Here is a 12504-nt window from a genome sequence, read left to right as displayed (position 1 = left end):
GGCTAATCATTCGCTCCTCCTGACTCAAGGCATCTGCGCCGCTCGAAGCTTACTAACAATTCGCGCTGGCCGGTCTGCGATCCTTGTTACAAATTTTTCTCCAGAGCACCGGCACCTTTTCTCTGGAACTGCGATCGCTACCGCTGAAGCTGTTGTGGATGTTCCGATCTGCTTTGCGTTCGCGGCAGCGGCCCCTGACGACCAATCATCGCGCGCCACTGACGACCAATCTGTTCCGAATGTCGACATCAACTGCAACCTTCCCGAAGGAAAGCGCCTGGCCTTAGAGCACTTGCTATTGGAGTATAAACAGTGTTTCGCTTCTTCGTCGAAAGTTCGTCAAACGCCCCTAACGCAACACCGGATCATTACGTATGACGACGCTCGCCCTATCCGCCAGCAGCCTTATTGTGTTTCCGCCAAAGAACGGGAAGTAATCCAAAAGCAAGTTCAGGAGATGATTGACGACGGTGTAGTTCAACCTTCCCAAAGCCCGTGGTCTTCGCCTGTTGTCCTTGTTAAAAAGAAGGATGGAACACTTCGATTCTGCGTGGACTACCGTAAATTAAACAATGTGACTAAAAAGGACGTCTACCCGTTGCCCCGCATTGATGACTCACTGGACAGATTACGGCGTGCTAAGTACTTTTCATCCATTGACCTGAAGAGCGGTTATTGGCAAATTGAAGTGGACGAACGGGACCGCGAAAAAACTGCCTTCGTTACACCAGATGGCCTCTATGAATTCAAAGTGCTGCCTTTTGGCTTGTGCTCTGCGCCAGCGACGTTTCAACGGATGATGGACACTGTCCTCACCGGCCTCAAGTGGCAAAGTTGTCTTGTATACCTGGACGACGTTGTCGTTTTTTCAGAAACTTTTGAACAGCATCTCGTGCGCCTGCGAACTGTCCTCAGAGCCCTCCATTCCGCTGACCTTACGCTGAAGCCCCAGAAGTGCCACTTCGGTTACACAGAGCTCAAGTTCCTCGGTCACGTTGTGAGCGCCGACGGAGTTCGACCCGACCCCGACAAGACAGCCGCCGTCGCCAATTTTCCTACTCCGACTGACAAGAAAGCTGTCCAGCGTTTTCTGGGTCTCTGTGCATATTACCGACGGTTTATTGCGGACTTCTCAAGGATTGCAGAGCCGTTGACGCGCCTCACCAGGAGCAACACCTCCTTCGTTTGGACAATAGACCAAGAGACGGCTTTCTCTTCGCTCCGCCAACGCCTTCAGACATCTCCCGTTCTTGCACACTTCGACGAAGAGGCCGACACCGAGATCCACACCGACGCCAGCAATATCGGTCTTGGAGCTGTCCTTGTCCAACACCAAGAGGGCATTGAGAGAGTTATAGCCTATGCTAGCCGTACTCTCTCCCGCGCCGAACGCAATTACTCTACGTCAGAGAAGGAATGCCTTGCTGTCGTGTGGGCCACCATGAAATTTCGCCCTTACCTTTACGGCCGCGCATTCAAAGTCGTAACCGACCCGTCTGGACGATTGGCCCGCTGGAGTTTACGGCTCCAAGAATTCGACATTACCATCGTATATAAGTCGGGCCGTAAACACGAAGACGCCGACACGCTGTCGCGTGCACCACTCGACTCTTCCGGTCCCGAAATCGACGACGACAGCGGTTTCCTCGGTATACTTAATGCATCGGACATAATAGCCCGGCAGCGGGCTGACACGGACCTCCGACCGCTGATTGACAACCTTGAAGGTCACGCCATGCCTCTACCACGACACTTCGCTCGACGTCTCGGCTCTTTCTGTTTGCGCGAAGGTATCTTATACAAGAAGAACTCGAGAGGCCAAGAAAGAGCTTACCTTCTGGTACTTCCGGCCGATCTTCGCGCCGACATTTTATTGGCATGCCACGACGAGCCCACTTCAGGCCATCTGGGTTTTTCCCGGACGCTCGCCAGGATACGCAACATGTACTACTGGCCCGGACTCTCGGACGATGTCCAAAGGTACGTAAAAAGCTGCCGTGAATGCCAGCACCGGAAGACGCCACCGCTTAAGCCGGCGGGTTTTCTCAAGCCCGTTACTACACCCCGCTCTCCGTTCGATCAAATAGGAATGGACCTTCTCGGTCCTTTTCCGTTGTCACTCTCAGGAAACAAGTGGATCATAGTCGCTACTGACTATTTGACTCGCTACGCCGAGACCAAGGCGATACCCTGTGCCACAGCTTCAGAGGTCGCCGACTTTTTCATGCAAAACATCGTCTTGCGGCACGGAGCCCCTTCGTGCGTTATTACCGACAGAGGCACAGCGTTTACAGCGCAGCTAATCGACCATATATTTACGTTGAGCTGCACTAGCCATCGCAAGACCACAGCTTATCATCCGCAGAGCAATGGGCTAACCGAACGCTTAAACAAGACCATTGCGGACATGCTGTCAATGTACGTAGACGTTCAGCACAAAACTTGGGATGAGGTGCTACCGTACGTCACATTTGCGTACAACACGGCCCTCCAGGAGACTACACGCTTTACTCCCTTTCGTCTTGTATATGGACGTGAAGTCCAGAGCATGCTTGACGCGATGCTACCATGCCTCGATGACGACCAACTCGCACCCGATGTTCATGAAATTGCCCAACGCGCTGAAGAGGCCCGTCAGCTTGCCCGCGTACACATCGGCCAGCAGCAGGGCACTGATGCGCGCCGTTACAACCTTCGACACCGACAGGTCGACTACAATCCCGGTGAACAAGTTTGGGTGTGGACACCTGTCCGCCGCCAGGGCTTGTCCGAGAAACTACTCTGCCGGTACTTTGGCCCCTATAAAGTGCTACGGCGTATCAGTGATGTTACCTATGAAGTGGTTCCCGACGGTGCCGCGCAACCGAGACGTCGACAGCCCAACAGCTCTGACATTGTGCACGTTGTGCGGCTTAAGCCGTACTATGCCCGATAACGGCTTAGCGGCCCTCCGTTGTGACTCTGTGTGCGCTCCGTTTTCCTCGCGTTCTTCTCTGTTTCCCTTCTGAACCTTAGCGCGCCTACGCTGCTGGCGGCACCACTGCGATGCCCTTCTTTTTCGGAGGGGGGAATAATGCCACCTAGTGTTGCCAGGTGGCGCAAGCTGTCCGCGAAGACGATGAGGTTGCGATCGTGCTATCGCGGATCGGCCGCCATTACCGTCTCCTCTTGCCGACTCCAGCTGTTGAAGCGTCTCTCCGTGAGAACTCCGTGACTCCGTGCTTCCAAGCACAGTTTTACAGCAAACTTGATGAACTTTGCATTTAAACACTGCCAAATGGTGACAAAATTTCTACATGTGCTGCCATAAGGGTTAATGGAATGGTATACTGCATTTCCAAAAAACCGTAACATGCTTATTCCGTTGCTAGTGCAGTGCAAGCTACTGAACAAAGTAAGCGATTGCAGAATAAAGTGATGGTAGATTTGCGTAGTTACACCAAATGCAATTAGGTGCGCTAGCAGTTCGGTTTTAACTTCGGTTCCAGTGTTCCAGATGTCAGTTGTTCGGACAGCAATAATTTAAAGTTCATATACACGGAATTGGTCATTCTCTCCATTCGTAGATCCAGTGTTCCATTCCGGCTGCAGTGATCAAGTTAAGATGTGCCACTGCTCTTGTATGGCACCCTGAAGTGAGCTTTACAGCGTCTTCTTTCCTCATAACCATTTTCAATTTTCCCTCTTTCTGCCATGTCACGGCTTCCAGATCCCAGTGCAAACATCTCCGCCAACGTCACAGGCCCAGGGGTATGTCATTGTAAAACTTCATGGGTGAGCAGAAATGTGGTTACAGCTCCTAAAACAAAAATTCTGTATGGAGCAAACCTAAGTGGCCTAAAACAGCAAAAGCAAACTACCAGACATGCTATAATTTAATGCCTCCTCAGCTCTTCATCTATTCTCTTGCCACTACATAAAAAAAAAATTCGATTTTGAGCATAGCCCTTAGAGGCATTCTTAGTGGACACACCAACCGCGCCGTGACGGATGTGGGATGAAGGAGTTAGCCGAAGAAGGGAGAGACAGAAGCCCACTATAGAGGAGGGCTGTGGGATAATTTCATCGCACGGCACATGGGCGTTCCTTTTTTTTTTTTCAACCAAGTCTTTAAGCTCGGCAGTCGTATGCCATAACAGCATTTGCCCTTACCACGTAGTGCCTTCTTGTGTCGCACCGTGACGCCCCAACTTTTCCCACAGCGATGGGTTGAAGCTGCAAAGCCTCACGGTCACTCCCCGCACCTATTTCGATCCCCCACCGCAGTGGCTCAGTGTAGGGCGCTCGATTACTGTAGGGCCTGGGTTCAATCCCAACCGCGGCGGCCACATTGCGATGGAGGCGAAACGCGAAAGGTGCCCGTGTGTTATGCGGCGCGAGCACACATTAAAGAACCCCCGCTGGTCTGAATGAATCTGGCGTCCTTCTGAGCACGTGATGTTTCTAAAAATTAAACCCCGCAACTTTTACAATTTTTGACATATCTTTTGCCCCATCCCACTGCCCTCTTATCATCCTCGCACTCCTTCACAGTGCGGACATCTGCACCACTGTGACGGATCCACAGGTTCACCCCATTAACGGCTAATAGTGTAAAAGCTGCTAACATAATGACACGCAGTAAAAATACCAACAAAATGGGATCACCACTGGCCTTGGATAAAGCAGGTTTAATATATAATACAACAAATTTGCACAAGCAATCGCAAAACAACTGCAGAGGATGCGTCGCATATATTAAAACCTTCACAGCCTATTAGAAATTCTACTGTGTTTCTGCATTCCTTCCTGTGTTGAACTCGAAATGCACTGGAAATTTCATAGTGCATTACAATTTCACTATGTGCTAAGGCAGCGCAAACCACCAAACATGATTCATTAAAAGAACTTTCAGTCCACTGCTGTCCACAAGGAACACGAAGTATTTACGACACAGTGATGAAAAAAAATTTAACAAACCTTGGTTTTCGCTGGTTCAAACCTGGCAAGTTTGTGACGCAACTCTATAATGCATGCCCCAACCAAGCTTTCACAACCATTTAATAATGAGCTGCTGTGGAACGCAGCAACAATAGTCAGAGCATTATCAGCTCCGTCTTCTAGTTAATTACTTGAATTTGCTAGGAAGCCCTAAAACTAAACAGTTCATGGACAGCCTGCAAACCTTGTCGCTAGTTTCCAATAACACCTAAAATCTCAGCTTCCGGCCTGACTCGTTTAAATTATTGACATCTAATTAGTTGCTCGTGGCAGTAGCATTAGACAAGCAAAAAAAAAAACCCGGCCTTAAACAAAGCTCACTATATGCATTAGGCTCAAAGTGTGCTTTCTGTAGACACCAAGACCGCATCCTCGGCAAGCAAATGTTTCTTTTTATACAAGTTTCGAGAAAGGCGCTTTTGCACACACCGCCTTAAGTGGTGGGACAGGGCTGAACGACTACTCTCTCCGTAAGTTTTCAAGCCGAGCTTGGAGGTCGGCGTCTGCATCGCTGACAGCAGCTGCGGCTGGCTTGCCCTTCTGAGGCCCTGCACTCAATGTGCCGCCGGCTTCTGGAAGGTCTGTCAGTTTCTCGGAAAGCTGGAGGCCCAGCTCGTCCAGAACTTCGTTTACAATGGCATCACTGACATGAGGAGTAGAAAAAAGAAAAAGCATCCTAAGCGAGAATTGCAGTCGTACCTTATTAGTTGACTGATCAACCTGAATCGGCGTTTTCAGTGGTTGATCAGCCAATACATATAGTGATGGGTAAATCAATCAACTGATCGGTAAATCAATCAAATGACGTATTAATTAACCTAACACTGATCAGTACATACAGGTGTCCACGCTAACTTTAGCCAGGCTTTAAAAATATACTGCGGCACTCTTAAGACAATGCGACCAAATGCATGTTGCTGGCTGCATGGAGCAACTCGCACTATTTTTTGTATTGTGCTTAACTGCTTAATTAGTCTAGATTAATTAACCAACTTTGCAAGCAACAAAGACAGGTGAAAAAGTCCAATGAGAAAGTTGTAGAACAGTCCGCGAAACGTCCAAATGAACAGTTTCTAACTTTCTATCTATTACGTATTGGCTTTTTTCGCTCGCTGCAGATGCCCGCGAAATACAGAAAAATACCACGTGACATGCCCGCTTGCACGCCGCGATTGCAGTGCTCTGAAACGTGCTGCGTAAGAACGAACAGATCATTTAGCCCGGTGTGCTACTGCTTAAAAGGTGATTTACGCGAGCACAAGCGATAAGGACTGGGTCTGCTTGTCGCTATCAAGCACCACAAGGGAAGCATACTGCTTGTCTATATCGCGCAGCCTGCTGCATTGCTGCCCTGTCACCTTTTAAGCGGCAGCACACCGGGCTAAATGTTCTGTTCGTTCCTACACGGAACATTTGAGAGCACTGCAATCGCGACGCGCAAGCGGGCATGTCATGTGGTATTTTTCTGTATTTCGCGGGCATCTGCAGTGAGTGAAAAGAAGCCGATATGTAATGGATGAACAATTAAGAACTGTTGAATGGGACGTTTTGCGGACCATTCTACAACTTTCTAATCAGACTTTTTTGCCTATCTTCATTGCTTGCAAAGTTGTTCAATTAATTTTGACTAATTATGCAATTAAGCACAACACAAAAAATAGTGCGAGTTGTTCCATACAATAGCCAACAACATGCATTTGGTCGCATCGTCATTAGAGTGAGGCGACATATTTTAAAACCTTGGCTAAGTTAGCTTGGGCATCCTGTATATATTTTTCTCCTTTCTGGATTAGACGCTCTATCTAGAATACTGTCTAGAAACCACAATGCTCGCATCCCGGTGGGCAGCTTGTCCGGCTAAAGTTAGCGTGGACACACTGTATATTGGCTGATTAATCAATCATAAATCATTCATTTGTAAATCTGCTAATTCAAGCAATTGTCTAACTGAAAATATGCCGGTGTTAAAATAACTGGAGAAAAAGGTCTTGAGGTGAGATGAAATGAAGTGCTTGTATTCTCGCAGCAGCACTAACATTGTGTATAGCACAGCCCAACTATAAGATAGCATGTTCTTCAAACAGTCTGTCGACATCCGAACAAAAATTCTGGATTTCTTACCACACTATTTGAGAAAAATCTTGGGCTAACAAACGCTCCAGCTACTTGTTAGTTAACTTAGTTGGCTTAGCTAAGTTGTGATCCAGCTGAAACATGAAATAAGGAAATTTTGTGGACTGAAAGGCCAATTCATCAACAGATGCACTTCAGTGAAGTTTGAAGGCTAGACACCTACATGAACACATTGCTTCGCAGCAAATGCACCTTTTTTTTTTAAATACGAACAAAAGAATAAGACACAAGCTGCAATCTTAGATACTACCATGAGCCCTGGATCACAAAAACTAGCGTGCTAAATGGTAACAGCTATATGCAGTAGGTCTATGCAAAGTGAATTGAAAGTACTTTCATATTTCGGACACCAGGTCAGATACTGTACTCGTTTATTTTCCAGCATTGACCTGGCATGCAAATCAGCAAAGCCTTGTGTAATGGTTTGAATTCCTGCCCTTTCTTCAGAAGCACAGTTCATACGAACTACATATTCCACCACCCTTACAGCAGCAAGGCAGCTCCAACTACTGAAACTGTAATTCTAGTCAGGACGTAAAGTGCCAGGGCAGAAACGAGAAAGAAAGTAAGACTAGTTGCCACTGACCTCTCCTCCTCATCTTCATCGTCACCCATTGCATCATCGATGGCATCATTCATCATCTCCTCTTTCATGTCCATGATCTCGGACTGCTTCTCAAACTCCTGCATGATCTTCTGTATCTGCGGCAGGTTCAGCTGTGGACACAACGACAGTCACGATGGTCACAAGTTGCTACCTGTCATCAAATCGCTATGGACATTCGCAACATTCGCACGCACTATGTGCAAAAAAAAAAGGAAAGGAAAGGACTCGGTGGCTGTAGAATTGAAGTGTGGCGACAGGATCGAAGGATGACAGCATGCACAGTCATATGACACACACTCTCTGCCAACTAGAAAAATCCATGCAAGCACCCCTTTGGAGAATTTGATTTGACACCAGACTGAAGTTCATTTTGCTCACAAAAAGTGCACATTCATCAACCTTGCACATTAACCTTGTACATAATATGTGTACTTGCTGAAACAGCGGTCATCCCGCAAAAATCTCTCTTTCGACCTACGTACAACTGGTGTTTGTGTAGATGAGATATTGTGCCCACTCACTTGTCTGTTCATGTTTTGCATGGCACGTGTGACACCTTTCATTGCCTGTGCCATGGCATTCTGGGACCGCAGCGTCTGGATCTTCAGCGACACAGCCTGGATGTTGGCCCGCATCAGGATGAACTTTTTGACCTGGCGTCGCATTCGAACCAGGTCACGTGCCATGATTTTCACGGCGTCCTGCAAGGATTTTTTTTTTTTCAAGTACCGTCACACCTTGCGGCAATATATCATGGCAATAAAGCAGTATAGAAGTAAATTTGCACAACTGCAAGAGCTATGGCATCTCTCGCCGAGGCTTTAGAATGCCTAGCCAATAAATAAATATGGAGCGGTAAACAAGAGTGCTTTTTCTTGTTGAAAGTGATAAGAGAATGCCTGGAGCAGGCTTTATTGTCAACTGCAGGAATGGCGTTATCAGAGGGAGATGATGATTAATATTTACAGATGAAGATGAGGTTGACGCACAATGCTAACAATACTTCTTAGCAATTCTTTTTGCCCATACCCAATGGTTTACACCATAACTTTTCTATTTATTTATTTATTTACAAGGTAAAAATTGCAGGGATTGGCAACAGGGGTGAAGAGATCTGTCCAGTGAAGTAGGAAGAGTCAAAGACCCCTAACTGGTGAAATATGGGGAAACGTAGGAGGATGCACGACATTCTTCATGTGTTTTGGTGGTCTGCAAGTGGTTTATTACAAAAATAAAAAATATGAAAGGAAGGAAATTAGCAAGCTCATCAGGCAGGGGCAACATCATAGCGAATGTTATTGAACACTTTGTACATGTCAATGGCCAGCAAGTAGTTGGGTAGCGCCACAAGCGCTGTGCGATTGATGACGTGCCGCATAAGCCAGAGACAATCGCGAGTGCCTGGTTTAGGGCGGAAGCCCGTCAGAGCTGGATAATAACCCGGCCAAACTGTTTTGAGATATGAAATGCACATGTGAATCATGCGCTTGATAAGTTTACAAAGAGTTGAGGTCAATGAGGACCATCTTACACGTTCCCAAGAGGTCTTCATCAATAAGGTTTATGCTGACTCGACATTTACCTCATATACCCTGGTGAAGAGGCAACAGCCAGGCATCACCGCGGTAACATGCTTGCACTGCAGGCTCCACTGCCATGTGGGCTTTGCCCATTTACTCTGGCAATGTACTGCATTTTGAACCGGAAGAATGGCCATACAGTCCCTCCAGCACACAGATTACTATACTGCGCTGCTCACGGATCCTGAAACACAGCTCTCATTTTCTGCATATGGAAGCCAAAGTGGCCTGATCAGGGTGAAGTAACAGTGCCGACTAAAGTCCTTCTGATCAGGTCCAGGGATAGCAAAATGAACATTACACTAACTTGGACCTAAACATCATTACACTAACTTGGACCTCAACATCTGACAAATGTTATATCCCCATTTCCCCCTACAGCAGCCTTGTGCCTTCAAAATAAAGGACTTTTAATCAATCATTCAAACGAAGGAAGAGATTTTTGCTGGCCGCGGCATCTGCCGTTGTAACCAGGAGCACCTGAGCTGCAGCCAGCGGAAATAAAAGGAATACGGAGAAGACAGAGAGGAACGACAGTAAGAAATGACAGGGATGGAGGGATAACATAAAACTGTACGTAAAATAAAGCATCATGCCCACCACGATTGTCTATTCCGAAACGGTAACACAGGCAAGTATTCTGGCGATGATGCTTCGACAGTCTACAAGAGCTAGAGCATTTCGATCTGGCAACATTGGTAAATGAGCTCCTAAGAGTAAGTTGATAGTTTGCGCTCTTTCTGTCGTCCTACTCTTTCCTGTGTTCGTCTTGTCGTATGCGCAACGCCATACCAAGAAAGCTATGCACCAACTCGCCCAGCAAGAAGTTCTTCTACAATAAGAGTAAGTAGCGCCATCTCTTGGTCAAAGAACAACCAATCTGAGCAGAGCTGCTCACATTGCCTGTTCTTCCGCCCAGAGATGGCGACACTAGTTCTGGATCATTTCCTTTTCAGTGGCCTGCTTTAGTCATTTCACATAAACCAACACCATGCATACTAATAAAACAAGCTAGGCAAGAGTACTAAACAGGCTGGCGGAACATACGAAGCAGTTCTTTAAAGTTGTTTGGACAAAATAAGCATCTGTTTGTGTACAAGTGGGTTTCTATGGCTTGGCGATACTGTCTGCACTAAAACAGTCAACTAGATTTGTCAATACATCCACAAGGGCCAGTGCAGTGCTGGTTCTGCCTCTGTAAATGCACTGTGAATGCACATTTACATCAATGTTGCATTTAAAACAGCCACAGAATACTTCCTGAACAGAGGCAGGCTGAAGAGCCGCACTTCAGGCACTAAGAGCTGCACCTGAAAAACATGAAAGCTGAGTACTCGCTGTTTGCTAGCAGCCCACTAGGCGCTCCGAAATCCTCCAAAGTCCGCCTACCATCTGATTCTCCTTGGCCATCTTTTTGATGTCCATGATAATCTTCTTCTCCTGCTGTTCCATCTTCGCGCGCTCTCTGTCCAAATCGCGCATGGCTCTGTTGAGAGCCCGTTGGTTTTGCCGAAGCATCTCCTCTGGGGACTTCTTGCGACCAAAGAGCCACTCCATCTCTGCTTTCTAAACTGCAACGAAAACGGAAGCATCCGAACTACGGTCATCACATGTGGGGTACCAATGTCGAAGACGTAGATCTTACAATCGACGCATTACGACACTGTGTCCTCTATGCCTGTAATAGCAACAAAGAGAAACATTAAAAGTGGTTTGCCACCATGCACCACGGACAAAAGTAGCACTTGGACACCTATGTTTGTTTTTTTTTCATGCATAAATACTCACCTCAATAAATCTCGCGCATAAGTTACTGAAATGCTACAGCTCGCATGAAACTGGAGTTGTAAGACAACTCCAGTTGACAACTCCAGTAAACTCAAGAGCGCAAACTTTCCGATTACTCACCAGGACGATGGTGTACCTCAAGTTATTTAGGCAAATGCGACAATCTGAAAATTATCTAAGCAAGTGAAACTACGGCGAAACTTCACAGAATCGCAGCACTGTCAAGGAGGCCGAGAGCACAGCACTGCGAATCAAGCGCAGTGCCGGAAAGGATTCTTCACCTGGGGGTTTCCACTGGGATTGAAGAAATATCCAGGAACCTTCACATGAAGCAAATCAGTGGGCAGTGACAGTCCTCGCCACGGAGAAAAGAAACACTGTTGCTTTAGTGACTCACAAGAATAGGCTCTTCACACTAGCCGTGTGCCGTGCCCACTATCCCGATTACAACGATAACGCTACCGATCAGAGCACGGACAACTTTCAGTTACATCACAACCCTGCTATGGAGAGCAACAGCGTGCGGTATACTTCAGTTTCGGAATCGCTGTTTCGAAAGAACCACGAATCCATTAAAATATGTGATTGAAACGGTACACATTCCTCTCGTGTTTTATTGCGAAAATCCAAAATAGCAATAACCTGGAACACACGAGATTTCACTGATTTCATCAGCAAGATGTGGTACCACTAGTACGCGCTAGGAGTAGAGGAACTGTTGGATTAAAAGTGTCACTGTGAGGAAATCACAGGCGTTTATTTTTGCTACAGACGTTGCTGAAAACGCGTGCGTGCGGTTCAGTAGCCTGTATGAACGCGGCGCGAGTCAGGTAGAAGCGGGTAGCGACAGAGAGCGAACAATACAGAAAGGAAAAATAAATGTTTGTTCCCGCGTACCCCACTTTGTGCCGAAAACATTGTGCGAGCGACATTCGCTGGCTGCCATTTTGGACCGTGCTCTGGTGCTCCGCTTTTCTACCAAACAGCCTGACAAGATGTTCGGCCGCGAGCGGACGGTCGATTCGACGCTCTACGCCTCGCTACGCCGCTCTGAGAACGGTTCGTCCCATCCGAGCACCATCGTCGGCGCCCTACGGCTGTAACGCTTAAGCCCGTTAAACCTTAGGCAGGTGTTAGCGCCGACCGATCGCTTAGATGCAACGGCGCCTCAAGTCACTTCATCACATGCCAAATTACGATAGGCCCGTAGCCGTGCTAAACGTGTTGTTTCTGGGACTGCTCTGCTTCCGTAGCTTTCACTGACGACCGGGACGTAGCGTTCCGAAGCGTGGTGCGACGAAGGATCGACTCCCTCCCCCAACCTCCCCGACTCCCAAGAAATCAGCCACTACCACAGCTCAGTGCGTGCGTTAGTGTTTGTGAACCGCTTTCGCGATTGCGCTCGTTTCTTTGCAT

The 12504-nt window shown here is 47.5% G+C and overlaps 1 protein-coding gene across 1 annotated transcript; it reads right to left on the bottom strand.

Annotated features, from left to right (window-relative positions):
- Positions 1-4650: 4650 nt before the first annotated feature.
- On the bottom strand, positions 4651-11545 carry Vps2 (vacuolar protein sorting 2). Its single transcript, XM_077637179.1, has 5 exons — positions 11370-11545; positions 10690-10871; positions 8242-8421; positions 7700-7830; positions 4651-5623 (listed from the first exon to the last, which is right to left on the bottom strand). Exons 2-5 carry the CDS (start codon positions 10855-10857, stop codon positions 5440-5442), a joined length of 663 nt encoding a protein of 220 aa, XP_077493305.1. The 5' UTR covers positions 10858-10871; positions 11370-11545; the 3' UTR covers positions 4651-5439.
- Between the last annotated feature and the right edge of the window lie 959 nt (positions 11546-12504).

The sequence above is a fragment of the Amblyomma americanum genome, chromosome 9 (genome assembly GCF_052857255.1).
Source record: "Amblyomma americanum isolate KBUSLIRL-KWMA chromosome 9, ASM5285725v1, whole genome shotgun sequence".
Lineage (NCBI taxonomy): Eukaryota > Metazoa > Arthropoda > Arachnida > Ixodida > Ixodidae > Amblyomma > Amblyomma americanum.
This window is presented reverse-complemented; position numbering and strand designations above follow the sequence as displayed.